Source organism: Pseudorasbora parva, chromosome 24 (assembly GCF_024679245.1).
Source record: "Pseudorasbora parva isolate DD20220531a chromosome 24, ASM2467924v1, whole genome shotgun sequence".
Lineage (NCBI taxonomy): Eukaryota > Metazoa > Chordata > Actinopteri > Cypriniformes > Gobionidae > Pseudorasbora > Pseudorasbora parva.
In genome coordinates this window covers 28,758,592-28,775,564 of record NC_090195.1, presented here as the reverse complement: position 1 = coordinate 28,775,564, position 16,973 = coordinate 28,758,592, and the positions used below count along the sequence as shown (strand labels likewise).

At 38.1% G+C, this 16,973-nt stretch overlaps 1 protein-coding gene across 2 annotated transcripts in view; it reads right to left on the bottom strand.

Moving 5' to 3' along the window:
* The window catches only part of gpr158a (G protein-coupled receptor 158a), a 191,960-nt gene that overhangs the window by 30,076 nt on the left and 144,911 nt on the right, over positions 1–16,973 (bottom strand). For both annotated transcript variants that reach the window (XM_067434785.1, XM_067434786.1), the window contains exon 6: positions 10,550–10,659. In XM_067434785.1, the coding sequence (XP_067290886.1) occupies positions 10,550–10,659 (110 nt within the window). The remainder of the gene's footprint in view (positions 1–10,549; positions 10,660–16,973) is intronic.

Below are 16,973 nucleotides of genomic sequence, written 5' to 3'. Positions count from 1 at the left end.
ATTAGATTTGTTTTCGGTGATAGCACTAAGCAGCATGACATTACAAAACCTTAAATATTTAAGCGCAAGAGGACTGTGTCTCAGACAGCGTGCAAATGCAGAATTGAGCTCTCTTTCATATCTTCTTGTGCTTGAACAGAAAAATTCACAACAATATATATGTCTTAAAGGGTTAGTTCACCTAAACATGAAAATGTTTAGGAAAAAAATGTCATGTTCAACTGTCATTAATTCCTCACCCTAATGTCGTTCCAAACCCGTAAGATCTTTTTACATCTTTGGAACACAAATTAAGATATTTTGATGAAATCGGAGATATTAAAATAGTCCATCTGACTCCAGTGGTTCAACCATAATTTTAAGAACGTAGTAAAAATCATTGGCCAAAGCATACGTGTGATGCTAATGCAGAAGCGAGCTATAAAACTCAGAAACGCTGTACTGTATTTACTGTATCAACAGCATAAGAGAAGGACACAGATGTAAGGAAATTGTGGAATAAAGTTTTTATTTTTGTTTGTTTTTTGCGCACAAAAAGTATTCTCTCGCTTCATAGAAATTAAGATTGAACCATTGGAGTCACATAGACTACTTTACCAATGTCTTTCCTACCTTTCTGGGCCTTGAAAGTGGTAATTAAATTTATGTCTATGGAGGGGTCAGAGAGCTCTCAGATTTCATCAAAAATATCTTATTTTGTGTTCCAGAGTTTTACAGGTTTGGAACAACATAAGGGCGAGCAATTAATGACAGCATTTTAATTTTTGTGTGAACTATCCCTTTAGGTGAACATAAAAAGTAGAGAAAGATGTAAACTGGTATCAGTGTATTGGATCCGTGGATAAGGTCTTATCCAGTGTTATTACACATTTGATTACTTCACTACCTAAAAACTACTTTTTTTGTATAGTAGTTGTGGTATCAAAATTGGAATAGAGAATTGTGACTTTTAACTGGTCTCATTGCTGTCATAACTGCCTGTTTTTTGCAAAAATTTGTTTCATGAAAAATATTTATGTGTGTAAATTTTCCTAAGTCACCTGCAATTGGCAGGTGTGGCTTAAAAAAAGTTTAAGGCTCTGACTGTATTGTTATCCCCTTCATATTGGAACTGATGTGGACTTAAAATAGCACCTTATGGAAGTGTACAAGTAAGTAAGAAAGTAAAATTTATTTGTATAGCACTTTTCGCAGATAAAAATCACAGTCATTCACAACAAAAGGAGAAAATACACAACATTTATAAAAACATTACAGTCCTAATCAAAATGAGTAACAATAGAAAATAAAATAAACAGAAATACAAAAAAAAAAAAAAAAAAAACTGCCAAACCACCCTACAGTCTAGATAAAAGCCTCTTTACATAGAAGAGTTTTCAACTATGTTTTAAAAATTTCCACTAAGTCCAGGCAGCGTAAGGAACAAGGCAATGCATTCCACAGCCTAGGAGCCACAGCTTGAAGTGAACGGCCCCCTCTAGTTTTAAAGTGTGTGTTGGGGCAACTAAAATTCTTTGACCTGTTGATCTTAGACTACGTGAAGACGTATGCAGCTGTATCAGGTCAGAGATGTAACAAGCCGCCTGTCCTTGTAGGACTCTAAAAGTAAGAACCAAAATTTTTAAATACATTCTAAATTTCACTGGTAACCAATGAACTGAAGGTAATGTGATGTGTACTCTTTTGCTGGTGTGGGTTAAAAGCCTTGCAGCAGAATTATGGACAGTCTGGAGGTGACAAAAACCTTTCTTATTCAGACAAATAAAAAGACTGTTACAACAGTCTAAACGGGATGAAATAAAAGCATGAATGATCATCTCCAATTCGGCCTTTGACAAAATGTCTTATTTGCAAAATGCTCCTTAATTGCAATAAACACTTTTTAATAAGTTGATTTGACTGTTTCTCCAAGGACATGGGCGAATCAAAAACACACCTAGGCTCCTAACGCCACATTCACACGAGGCGTAGGTGTTAACGCTTGACAGAGGGCATGGCTGTAGCTTGGTGGTGATGCGATCATCATAGTGACAACAGCCAATCACATTAACTTACTTGCCGCTTGGACCACAACACTACACAAAAAAGCGCCTTTTTATGACAGCTAGTCTGTGAGACAAAATGGAATCCGATTTGTTTGTTTGTGCGAATGCGATTGCTCATGTAGTTGTCAGTGCACTGCACAGGTGCTCAAAGCTGTTGGGTTCATTCAATCCTGAAAAAGCGTCGACAGCGGGGAGAATATCACGTACTGGTCTGGGAGCTGCATCTGGATGGTTCACTGTTTGAGCAGTAATGAATGCAATTGGCTAGTGTCTGCCAGAGATGGGACCAAGTCACACATGTGCAAGTCTCAAGTAAGTCTCAAGTCTTAACCTTCAAGTCTCAAGTAAGTCCCAAGTATTTTTTTCCTAAGCAAGTCAAGTCAAGTCAAGTCACAGGCTACGTCAAGTCAATTCCTGTAGTAGGTCAAGTCAAGTTCAAGTCAAGTCACAGTTAATATTGTAATTTTACCTGCAGAATCTGATCTTAAAGGGTTAGTTCACCCAAAAATGTAAATTCTGTCATTAATTTCTCTCCCTCATGTCGTTGGACACCTGTAAAACCTCTGTTCATCTTCAGACAGAGATGAAGATATTAGTGTTGAAATCCGTTGGCTCAGAAAAGGCCTTCATTGACACCAATGTCATTTCCTCTCTCAAGACCCATAAAGGCACTAAAGATGTCGTTACAAAGTCCATCTCACTACAGTCGCTCTACAATCACTTTACGAAGCCACGAGAATAGTTTTGTGCGCTAAAGAAACGAAATAACGACTTATATAGTGATGGGCCGATTTCAAAACAAAGCTTCCTGAAGCTTCAAAAAGTTATGAATCATTGAATCAATCCATGATTCGAATCGCATGTCAATCCGCCAAAACTGCTGAAATCACGTGACTGTGGCGATCCAAATCATGAATCGATTCACTGATTAACACTCAAGTCATTCAAGTCATCGTGTCTCAAATCAAGTCAAGTTTAACTTCCAAGTCCGAGTCAAGTCTCAAGTATTTTCTTTTTTGTCAAGTCAAGTCACAAGTCATAAAAATTGTGACTCGAGTCGACTCGAGTCCAAGTCACCAAGTCTCAAGTCCCTATGTCTGGTGTCTGCTGTAGGATACTTGCATACAGCGATCTGATTGGAATCTTCAACTTCTGCCGCTTGCAATGCGAGTGAAGCGCCGCGACGGAACCCAAAATTCAGTTCGGTAACAGATGATGTCACCCATTCAGAGTAAATGGGAAGCGTTAACGCTTATGCCCCGTGTGAATGCGGCGTAAGACTCGGCTGGACAGACGAGCTTAGGGCACCTATATGTTGTTTAATCTGAGAGATGCTTTGCTCAGGGGCAATGATCAGTGTTTCAGTCTTAGCTGAGTTCAGGAGTAAAAAGTTATCATTTAGCCACTGCTTGATAGTGGTCAGACAGCTGATTAAAGAAGACAGTTTATGTAACTCAGTAGGCTTAAAAGAGCAGTACAACTGAATGTCGTCTGCATACAGATGATAGGAAACATCAGTAAACTGGCCAATTATCTGTCCTAGAGGACGTATGTACAGAAGGAAAAGAATCGGTCCCAGGACAGAACCCTGAGGTACACCACTCATTAAACCTGCAGTATCTGACTTGATGTGATTAATAAAGACACTAAAACTTTTACCAGAAAGGTAAGAGGTAAACCATTGTATAGCTGATTCAGATATCCCTACTACAGTCCCTGACAAAAGTCTTGTCACTCGTGTACAAATTGACCTAAAGTGCCGCTGAAATATATTTCTAATCAAGATTTTTTTACAAGGAATGGCTCATTTTAATCCCACCAGCTTTTGTGATGATGTTTCAGTGAAAAACTAAACTTTCAAAACGTATTCTAATATTCACAGCTTGGTAAAGCCCATTGAGTAAATTTTTGCAAAGACATAAGTGTTGTCGCCTTGTCATATGAGCTTCCCCTGTGACTAATATTGGATCAATTAGGTCTCAAGTGTGTATAAAAAGAACCCCAGTACACTAGACCTTCACATCAACTGCAACTAGACCTCTGCAAACATGCCTAAGATTCACCCTGAGACTAAAGTTTTGATTATCAAGAGGGTGAAGACCAGATCCACTGCTGATGTGGCAGACACCTTCAATGTGTCTCAGCGTCAAGTACAGAGGATAAAAAAAAGATTTGAAGAGACTGGAGACGTTTTTGACAAGCCCAGGTCAGACAGACCCTGAAAGACAACTGCTCGAGAGGAGCGTTTGTTGGCTCGAAAATCCAAGGCCAGCCCATTTTCCACTGCAGCAGAGCTCCACGAGACCTGGTCACCTGAAGTCCCTGTGTCAACCAGAACAGTTTGTAGGATTCTGCCTCGAAATGGCCTCCATGGTCGAATCAGTGCACAGAAGCCAGCAGTAAACAAAATACAATTGAAAAACAGCGTGGCATTTGCCAAGGCCCACAGCCTGCTAAAAGGATGGACGCTGGAAAAGTGGCAGAAGGTGGATTTTTCAGATAAATCTTCTGTTGAATTACACCACAGTCGCCGCAAATATTGCAGGAGACCTACTGGTGCCCGAATGGATCCGAGATTCACCCAGAAAACAGTGAAGTTTGGTGGCGGAAAAATCATGGTCTGGGGTTACATCCAGTATGGGGGTGTGCGAGAGATCTGCAGGGTGGAAGGCAACATCAATAGTCTAAAATAACAAGAAATCTTAGCTACCTCTTATATTCCCAACCATAAAAGAGGCCAAATTCTGCAGCAGGACGGTGCTCCATCGCATACTTCCATCTCCACATCAAAGTTCCTCAAGGCGAAGAAGATCAAGATGCTCCAGGATTGGCCAGCCCAGTCACCAGACATGAACATCATTGAGCATATGTGGGGTAGGATGAAAGAGGATGCATGGAAGACGAAACCAAAGAATATTGATGAACTCTGGGAGGCATGCAAGACTGCTTTCTTAGCTATTCCTGATGACTTCATCAATAAATTGTATGCATCCTTGCCAAACCACATGGATGCAGCTCTTCAAGCTCATGGAAGTCATACAAGATATTACATTTGGATCTCACAGCGCCACAACTTAATTTGCTGACATATTTTTGTATTTGCAGTAAATTTGTTACATTTCTGTATAGGCGACAAAACTTTTGTCTTGCCAAAATTTGACCTTTCTGTCTTGATTAAATGATAAATATTTATTCTGTGAAAATTATTTATTTCGGTGCATTAAACATCATTTGGGAGAGTTTTAGCTTTTCATATGAGCTATTTTTAACACCAATTAATTAATTAAAAGTCAGGTTAATATCAGGTATTTCTAGAAAATAGATAAGCGACAAGACTTTTGTAAGGGACTGTAGATCCTGAAGTCTATTAATCAAAATATTATGATCAGTAGTGTCAAAGGCAGATGTAAGGTCCAGTAAAACTAACACTGTATGCTTCCCAGAATCAGCTGACATCGAAATATCACTCGAGACTTTAATTAAAGCAGTTTCCATAGAATGGTTTTTATAGAAACCTGACTGATATTTGTCAAAAATATAATTTATCTTTAAGAAAGAAGTAAGCTGCTCTGCTACCACTTTCTCTAGAATCTTAGCCATAAAAGGGGAGTTTGGATATAGCCCTATAATTCATGGGTTTCAATGAGTCTATAGACTTGGCTTTTTCAGAACAGGTTTAACAATAGCATGCTTAAAAAAGTTAGGAACCACACCAGTTAAAAGAGAAGTATTGATCATTTCTACAACACAGGGGCCAATACTATCAAAAACCTGCCTAAACAGCATAGTCGGGAGAACATCACTGTGGGAGGAAGAAGGTTTCAGCTTAATTTAAAGGAGAAACACTGATGGGAATGAGCCAAGATACATGCCTTGATACAAGCAGGTCGAGGTAAGATACTAACTCTAATATAACTCTAACTCTAATCTTCTCAACAAAGAAGTTAAGTAATACATTACGGTCTGATTGAGAGAAAACTGCAAGTGGAGGTACAGATGGCAAAAAGCGAGTTAATGGTGTCAAACAAGAATTTGTGTTTTTTCTAATTAGAGGATATTAGCTGAGAGAATTATTTAGTTCTAGCACTTTTCAGAAGTTCATTTAGGGAAGCAGTTAATTCCCTAAGATAAAGCTTGTGAACTTCGAGTTAAGTAGAATTCCAGAGACGTGGAAGTTTTTTTAATTATTATTATTTATTTATTTTTATAGTTTGTTAAAGTTTAAACAGATGTATTAAGGACATAAGGATATAAATGTAAAATTGAATTTTATTAGACATAGTAATACTTTTTTACTTTCAAAATCAAACCAAACAAATTTATTCATTTATGTCACCCTGATAAAGTATAATCTATGCCCCATAATGAACATCTAGTAAAAACAATAAAAAAAATGAATCTAAGCAATTCACCCCTGTGAAGTTTCGTCTAATTTCTCTCTAGACTCGAAGAGAAGCCAGAGATATGCCTTAAACCCATGCCATTGGGTAATGTCCTGCACATTTATTATCGTCAAGCCCACATTATAATAATTTGAATAATTAGTTCAATTTTTATAGCGCTTTTGTAGACACATTTAAAGCGATTTTCATATAGAAGGGGGGACTCTCCTCAGCCACCATCAATGTGCAGCATCCTGGATGATTTTATATATATAACGAATCTCCATCAACTGCAAGATATATATATATATATATATATATATGGGGATGATTAGGAGGCTATGATGGACAGAGGCCAATGGGCACATTTGGCCAGGATGCCGGGGTTACACCCCAACTCTGTGGTATTTTTAATGACCCCAGAGTGTCAAGACCTCGGTTTAACATCTCATCTGAAGGACGGAGTCCCTGAAAAGTCCCCATCACTATACTGGGGTGTTAGGACCCACACAGACGACAGGGTGAGCGCCCCCTGCTGGCCTCACTAACACCTCTACCAGCAGCAATCCAGTTTTCCATTTGGTCTCCCATCCAGGTACTGACCAGGCTCAGCCCTGCTTAGCTTCAGTGGGAAACCAGTCTTGGGCTACAGGGTGATATGGCTGCTGGCCTTTTTTTCTGTGAATGTTCCTAAAGATCCTCTATACAAATCTTTCTTCATCCCATTCTTCTGGAGGCCAGACCCTAATAACCCACCAAACTGGCTGTCCACAGTTCATTTTCTGCTTTTGTTGTCCAAGCCATTCAATAAAATGTAACACACTGTGGTCATTTTGTCCTAAGTACCTCCTGTTATGTTTTCATCCAACAAAGAAATTTAGCTGTGTGGTTTAACGATGTAGTGAATCTTTTTTTTAAACGTACTTTACCCCTGATGAACTAGCCGTGGAACATGCAGCTCTGATACTTTATAGGACGTTTACTTTAATGGGAAATTAGGGATAATACAAACGTTAACTGTGCTTAAAAGGGTATTATAATTAAATCAGGAGAGGCTAATGCTGCAAGGTCATACGGGAAAGAAAGCCCATATAACAGTTAGAAAAAGTGCATTAGAGGGACGTTCTAGATATGCTGAACTTATTTATAGCATCTTAAAGGAACACGTCGACTTTTTGGGACTTTAGCTTATTCATAGTATCCCCCAGAGTTAGATAAGTCCATACATACCCTTATCATCTCTGTGCATCCTATAACTCTGTCTGATGCTCCAACCGCTAGCCAAGCTTAGCACAATGACTGAAGGTTAATGGCTCCAGCTAGCTTACTGCTCAATAAGTGACAAAATAACACCAACATTTTCTGATTTACATGTTTAGATGTAAATAGTTACATTGTTTACTAAGACCGACGGAAAAGGAAAAGTTGCGATTTTCTAGACCGATATGTCTAGGAACTTTACTCTCATTCCTGCATAATAATCAAGGAACTTTGCTGCTGTACCATGGGAGCAGCGACCCAATGACATTACGCAGCGCCTGAAAATATGCTAACTTCTGTCAACATAACCAACATGACAACCTGATTGCACAGAGAGCGTGTTGGTGACTATTTTAAGGTGCTGTGTAATTTCATTCCACCGCTCCACTCATGGTACGGCAGCAAAGTTCCTGGATTCTGGTCCACGTTCTGACCCAGAAAAGGAAGTAAAACGGCACAACATGCAGTGGACCCAATGGATGCAGAGGAAATGATTATTCAATGTTTTCTTTAAAGGTCAGCAAAACATTGTTCTTGCAAGGTGGAGAAAAAAAGAGGAGAGTCATTGTTGCTTTTGATTGGAGTTCGTGTCCACCTGAGTTGACATCATTCGTCTCCGTCCCTTTTTCAATGTCATACGACTCGTGTTTACTGGGGAATATCCGATTTGACCGCTTGCATGGCAGACGCAAATGCACGAATCCGGATCATGAGGAATCTGACCTCAAACCGATAAAACATCTTGGGGATGAATTACAATGGAGACTGTAAGCCAGGCATGACCAACATCAGTGCCTGACCTCACAAATGCATTTCTAGAAGAATGGTCAATAAGTCCTATTAGCACATTCTTAAACATTGTGGAAAGCCTTCCCAGAAGATTTGAAGCCATTATAGCTGCAAAGGGTGGTCTAACATTATAGTAAATCCTACGGATTAAGAATGGGATGTCATTAAAGTTCATGTGTATGTAAAGGCAGGCGATTTTGGGAATATAGTGTACAAAAACCTATTTAAAAATTATAAAACCTTTAAAATTGCGTAAAAGGGATACTTTAAAGGAGTGGTTGCATGCGATTTTACTTTTTTAACTTTAGTTTGTGTGTAATGTTGCTGCTTGAGCATAAACAGTATGTGCAAAGTTACAGCGCTGAAAGTTCAATGCAAACGGAGATATTGTCTTGGACTACAACGAGCTTCTTCTCGGGTTGGTGACATCATTAACACTTGCTAGTCACCGCAGATGTGACTTCTGCCCGTAGTGGTAAGGGGCGTGGCATTTCCAGGTAACCTGTGCTTGGGACTTCAGCCAATAAAAATACAGGAAACTACATTTGGCCATCTAACCAATCTAAGACCATTGCGTTTTTCCGAGGGATGGGCTTCATAGAAGCAGGAAGCAGACGAGCCGTTCAAAGAACAGTGGAGACCGCAGTGTGGAATAAAGGTCAAATATAAGAAAAATAGCGCATTAAAAAAAAGAAAAAAGGAAGAAGTATCAAGATATGTTATACTGCGCCCAAGCCTAGAAAAAAACACAGAACCACCCCTTTAAAATAATTACTTTAGTGCGAACTGAATGTAATGTTTTAATTTCTTAAATGCATGTTAATTACAATTAAATGAAAATGAACTATACACTCTTAGAAAAAGGTTCTATCGATGCTACATATTTGGAACCCCAAAAAGTTTCTATATAGAAGCCTTTTTAAGGGTTCAATCAAAAGAATCAAAAGAATATTCAGGTTTATTCATTATCATTTGTCATTCCAGCTTAAATATTTAATTTATTGAAAAAAATGTCACTGCTATATTCAGTGTATTGAAATGCATTTATGAATACATGTGAATGATCACAATATTCAAGATATGGGAGTTAGAAAATGTATATATTTATCTAATTTTATGTAGTTAATCAATCAATATCACACAAAGAGTTCCATTTCAGTTTTTCTCCTCCAAAAATCAGCATGATTAAAATGTGATATTAAGTTACTACAACAGTTTAATAAACAATAATTTAATTACAACAACAACAAAAAAAGGCAGAATAATGTAATATATGAATGAATAATACCCTAAAGAACCTTTGTGACAAAAAGGGTTCTTTCTTGTCATTATACAACCTTTTTAGCATAAAAGGTTCTTTGGAGTTGAGTAAAGAACCTTATGGTTCTATATAGAACCCCAATTAACCCTTTTTTTTCTAACAGTGTAGTTAAAAAATGCAGCTGCTTTATTTAGAAAACTGTCTATTTTAGGAAAAAAATATATATTGTTTTAATATTAACAAAATGTAAAATTATTCCAAATAATTTTGTTATACAACAGTGTGTCCAAAATGTTATGTTGCTATGAATATTTTTTATTTTGGTTTTGCACTAGTTGAAGCCCATGAGGAACAGATGCAATCTAGCTAACTGTTTAGTCGCTTTAGCCCAGCCTTTGACTCTTTCGCCCACTATCCAATCTGCTACCTAAAACCCATCCAGCCGTACAGTTTTTGTCAGTGTTGATTCTGAAATGGCAAAGATCTCAGCAGGTTCCACATCATCGGCCATATTAGGAAAGTGCAAGTTGTGACATTTAATAACATTGTGGTCCGTGAGTCATCCAGCATGTGTGTGTGTGCGTAATTGTGTGTACAGGTGCACTTGTGTGTATGTGTGTGTATCTCTGTGAGTTTGTTTGTCTGGAGCAGCATATCTATTTTTCAGAGGAATTAATCTTAAAACTCTCACAGATTACAGCGTGTCATTCTCAATATCACATTCTAGCCATTCCTAGGATTTATATTTGTATCAATCAAATTAATTGTTACTAAGACTGTGACCAAAATAACAACACAAGTTCTGCCGGTACCTGTAGAGTTTGAGGGTTACCGTTCCATAGACCGTGGCAAACCCGAGCAGACGAACCCATCGCAGCAGGATACAGCGGAAAACACTCGGCTGGAAGTACAGAATCACCACCTGGAAAACAATAAGCAAGCACTCAAATTGAATATGCATCATTTATTCAGAAGAGAAGGAAATGTTTGGAGATCCCTGCTGTTTTGTCCTTGACTGATGGTTAAAGGATAAAAAGTAAAGTAAATTCAAGTTTAATATCAAAAGGTGAAAAGTGTTTGGAAATTTGGAAATGTGGAATCACACCGGTTCCTACACTTTTAGAAATATATGTATGACACAAATGTATTTTCATTTACTGAAATAGATTTGAACTATTTTTTGTACAATGCTTGAGACAGTCACACCATAGGACAATTTTGAGATTTGGCACAAAAATGTACACCTAAAGAGGTCTATGTAAGACAAATACATGTTTAACCATTTACTGCATTTAAGATGATGACAGTTCTAATTATATGCATTTTTGTCTTTTATCTTTGTATCGTCACATCAACAACCCACATACATCACCTTTAAGAGTGCTTTATTTGTCCCACTATCTGACTTTATCTGTGTACTTTAGTAGAAAAGATTATAAAAACATCATGATATAAAATTAAATCTAAAGTAAAACTTTTAATTTGTCATTAAAAGTCAATGGCAAATTATTGCAAAGCTTTAAAAAAGGGTGTTAAAGGGGGGTTGAAATGCTATTTCATGCATTCTGAGCTTTTTACACTGTTAAAGACTTGGATTCCCATCCTAAACATAGACAAAGTTTCAAAAACTAAGTTGGACGTTTGGTGGAGTATTTCTGTGTCAAAAATACTCCTTCCGGTTTCTCACAAGTTTCTGAGAGTTTTTTTCGAGTATGGGTCGGCTTGACGTCGATAGAGCGGAAGCTCCTTGTATGGACCATATGGGCTCTTGCCCCAGAAAGGTGCGCGCACACGTGACTAGATGCACGCCGCCCATAAACACTGCTCTCCGGTGCAGCAGATCCACTAGTCCGTGCAACACGTCTGTCGCGCCACGCTCCACTTTATTCCTATGGGTGACATCAAGCGACTTCAACACTTCAGCACAGCATTCCGGGATGGCAGTGCTGCATTTGAACTGATCTGAACGCAGAAATGATGGGAAGCGTGGCAACATACGCTTCGGTCGCAAAAGTGGATCTCCACGGTCTCTGCTGTCTGGACTTCACGAAATCAACAGTTAACTTACCAATGAAGTGTGTTTTTGACGGAGCGGTCCCAACGATAAAGGTTCACGGTCCTGCTTTGGAAACAGGCGGTGAGTAAAACTGCTTCAAATGTCTGTTGTTGGCTATCGTCGCGTAAGTAAACATTAGTAAACAACACGATCGTGTGTTATGTTAGTTAATTTATTAGCATGTGATCTATGGTGTGTGTTTAAATACATTTGTTTAGCTGACCACTATAGGTGTCAGTTTGTTTATTGTAAAACCACCCAAACATAAACCTAGCGTTCTCACAAAGCGTGCTTCGTCATTCAAATGCGCTAACGGTTACTCCATTGTTGTTCTATGTACACTAATGTTACACTATTCTGACGTGCAAAACCGTTTTGCTTGCTACTGCTAAGGTTTAGTCACATACAATAGTCCATGAACCGAATCATGTCCTCATAAACTGCGAGTAAACACACACAAATGTTGACAGGCCACTAAATACAGTACATACCACAGAGACGGACGTCCTGCTGTTGTTGCTTCTCCTGTTCAATTTATTTCAGCCTCCAGATCTGATTCTGGATCATATCTGTATTAGTTGAATCTGATAGCCATGGTTTATTTAGGGTAACATTTTCATCTCCACGCTTGAGGATGTCAGCTTTCAGAAGCTCTCATGCTGTAGCTGCGCACTCGTCATTCTTTAGCTCCGCCCACACGATACGCCTCCAGGCGCTCGTTTTTTTCCGGTACAGCCTATATTTCTTTTATAAATATAATAAAACTAAAGACTTTTCGGAAATATGAAGGATGCAATACTACTCTATAGGTACTCAAGATTGACTGAAACTGAGTGTTTCACCCCCCCCTTTAAGAAACAGTCAGGATGTGTACTCTCGTCAACTCTTTGCAAGTACAGTAATTTTAAAAATATACTTTTAAGATAGTTGTAACATGGGGAGAGTTAACACGGATAAGAGAGGAGTCATATGACAGTTTCTGTTTCATCAGGCTTCCTTTAGGATCCCACATTAAGGTTTTCCAGGCTGTCTTGCTATCTCTCCTAAAGCTACAGCAAAAAAAATATTTTTTCTGAAGTAGGAAAGTAAAACACACACACACACACACACACACACGCACACACACACGCACACACACACGCACACGCACACACGCACACACGGCACATACACTCCCCATATTCACACATATTTTATTGTTGCAGCCAAAGGCATAGTACTCAAAGACATAGTACCTGTTACATACAACTTACTCCAGTAGTGGGGTAGGTTGTAACAAAGGACCAATTAGTATTTGTCATCATTTCACCAAGTCTGTGATATAGTTGGAGAAATTTAAATTGTTTCCTTTTGTAGTAGACTCATGTCTGTACTTTGCCTAAAAGTTTCAGATATGTAGCTAAAAAAAGAGGGTAGTTTTAGGTGCTGAAGAAAGAAGGGTTATACCCATACCCGGTCTCCCCTGCACTACAAGTGCACACAATCAATTATTTTAACTCTTTCAATTAAATTGATTACATATGCTGATGAATTAATTGCTATAAATCACACATATCACTATTTGCTAAAAAGAAACTCATATGATGACAATTAAAAGTTTTCACATCTCGTTTTTTTTAGGCGCTTGTGTCTTGAGTGTCACATTTTTAAGATGCTGTAAAATTGTCTTGAGACCACTGCATTGTCTTCTATTCAGCTTCTTCATTTTTTTCCCCCAATAATTTTTTTTTTATTAATATCTTTATTTAAGTACTTATAATGCACATATTAGTGACTTATTTTCCATGACCTTATTGTACATTCCTGTACTATTAATACTATTATTAAGCAGTTATTGAGGCAAAATAAAAATCGGACCCTATCTAAAGTGTGACCTAGTGGTATAACATCCTGTCAACAGCTTGTTTTTTCTTGGGACACATGAAAGTGCATGAATCAGAAATTCATGTTCCATTTCTCTGATCATCACTCTATCCAATCTATCTATCAAGCTTTCAACCTATTATAAAATACAAATTATCTCTTTGATGTGTGCTTTCATTGATCTATCCATCCATCATCCTTATCTGCCACTGTTCTCCAAACAAACCCGCCAGATGCCAAAAAAATCTGACAGAGAATTCCAGCACATCACAGCAGTTCCGAGAGAGAGAGAGAGAGAGAGAGAGAGAGAGAGAGAGAGAGAGAGAGAGAGAGAGAGAGAGAGAGAGAGAGAGAGAGAGACAAAAGGTGAACTGTAACTGAAGCAGAATCTCACAGCTGCTGGCCTCCGCTCAATCTCTATATGCAAACAGCGATGCGGCGCTCTGTGTGTAATCTATTAACAACAGTCTGCTCACTTCTCAGGAAGCTCTATTATTAAATTGATTATGGAAAAATGATTCAGAGCAGATGAATTGCTGCAGCACAGACTCTTCTGTCATAATTAAGTTGAGAAAAACTAATGACAGACACTAAGACACATCCGTAGGGGGCTCATGCAGACCCCCGCAGCTCCCTCAGACATGAGACGACGTGAATCTTAAAGGCTGGCATGAGCTCATATTGAAGTTACACATCCTCAAATATTTATTCTGCTATTTAAAGTCAGTTCGGCATTTGCAGCCCATTTAGTGTTTGTACAACGATACATATTTTCTACGAAAAATGGTTTGACTTTTGACTTTATCCATCAGGAATGTATGCTCTTTTTTTAAGCTCTGACCACTATAAACATACAATAAACTCAACAGTCAAAACAGAAATAATGATAATTTTGTGATTTGAAAAGACATATATACGTGGTTTGTTTACAAAGACACATTTGTAATGTCAGATGGATATATGCTTCTTTTATAACATAAAACATAATTAAAACTCTTAGCTTGGAGTGGTTTGTCAGTTTAAATCCTATAGTTATAGCCATTCAGTGTTTTTTAGTTTTGTTTTTTTAAATAGACAATATAATATATAAAACCACAAGACATTTAATCAGCCTTAAATGAAAGCATAGCAGTATTTTTAAAGCATTGTGTCATTGTAGCTGCAAGTCTTTCCCTTGCATTTACACATGTCACCAGCAGATGTCATCTGTGCTTTGGGCGCTTTGACACAGGGAATCATTTTGTGAATTAAATGGACTGTGATTCAAAGTTTGTTTCAGAAAGCTTTGTTTCTTCTCTGAAGCTCCTTGTCAATTACTTTTCTTCTTTTTCTTTCATTTAATGTCAGTTGTCATTGCACCAACTGTAAAAATCACACCAATCATTTCCCAAAAGCATTGTAAGCCTAGAAACTATTAGCACTAATAGTCTCTGCAATCTTCCGTTTACAATGGAAATCAGTTCTAGAACAACAATACAACCCTCTGCTTAATCCCAATAGGTACAATGCACAGTATGATGCATCATTAGAGAAACTGACTAGCTTGTCATGAAAGTTTCCAAACACCATAGTAACATGGCCACATCTCTGTCATTTGAACCATGTTGGTTCAACAATATAGAACTATCATTGATAATGAAGAAGTAATAAATTCTACTAATTAATCTATGCAAGATCACATTTAATGTCCGAAAAATCTGGTTCATTTACAGTAGATGAACAACATAAATCATGATAATATGCAGTATTTAATTGATTACTTATTGTACCCGAGAGCATGCTAACATGAAGCTAACCGACAGAACTTGCAAAAAGGATGATTGTGCTTCCCCCCTCATTTCCCCCTGAGACAAGAGATTTATGCATTTTATCTCTGGAAAAATTCCTCCCATGACCCAAATATCGTCAATTTGCGCCATCGGAGGAATTGTTGGCAGGAGGCTAAAGACTACAGCCAGCAGAGGGAGCCATTTCCGCATGTTTTCAACTCGCACGTGGGGGATGGAGATCACACAGCACTCAGCTCGCAGCTGCAGCCTCACGCCGGCTTCACACTGCACGCGTAAGCAGGGCGTAAGCAGCGCGTATTTTTTTCGGCACTCATGTTAACAGATGAGTGCATTCACACCGGCAGCAGAGGCAGCGCAGCAGCGCGTAGCAGGAGCAGAGCAGAAGCGGCAGTGCCGCGATCGTTTCGGCGCCAGGTCTATTTTTGACGCGCTGCTCACAATGAATTAAAGCCACAGTACATTGTTCTGATCAAAATTAACCTGGTTAACATGAAAAATAACACATTTAACCATTAAATAATTTAGTGAAGTGTTCCGTGTGTTTCTCAGTCACCATATGACATCCATTACTGTGGGGGGGAAAAAGTTCTACACAAAAAACAAAGTCACTGCCATAAGTTTTTGCCTGATACAAAACTAATTTTAAATAATGTATGCTTGTTTAGCTTAAATTAAATATGAATTAAATTATGTATATATTATAACTATATGCTGGCATAAAAACAGAAACGATAAACAAAAGCACGTGTCACAGGCAGTGTTCTTCAGAGTGCACCTGGAAAGACAGCAATGGACGACACTCGTCTCATCGTGAAGGTTGAGAAGCACACAGTTCTCTATGATCCACAAATTTGCTTTATAAAGACTTGCAAGTGAATGAAAAAGCATGGGAGGAAGTTGGTGAGCGTGAGCGGCTCTTGGTGCTGATGGTAAGTCATTTTAAAATGTTTTTGACAATCTTTCGTTGTCTCACGAACGAACAACTAAGTATGGATAGGTAAATAGAATGTACACACATTAATATAGCACACATACAGTATAGACATGTAGATAGACTATGATGTGTGTTATTTTGTAATAAAAAAAAAAAAACGTTTTTAGATAATTTGCTTATTTAGCCTACAATATATCATTAAGAAGTTTCCTCTTAGTTATTACAGTCATTTATGAATTATCTTTAAGAGGTTTATGATGGGTAATGTATGTAAATTTGATGCCTAGCCAATATTTCAAGACAATTTCCTGAAGTTTCTCTTTTTAGCAGTGTGCTTTTCATGGACATATAGTGCGATTGCCTTTCTTCTTTCAAAAACTCGCACTAAACGAAATAAAAAAACATCAGAAACAAGTGAAACGATTTTTTAAAATAAAATTAGCTTCATGATAAATCTTTGCTTTATTTCCATTTCAAATACATTAAAGAGAAATGCAAACTTATCCATTATAGAGTAGCCTACTCTGTACACAACTGCGCATGACAACTGCGCGCGACAAACGCTGCCTGTGTGAAAGGAAAAAGTGTGCGCG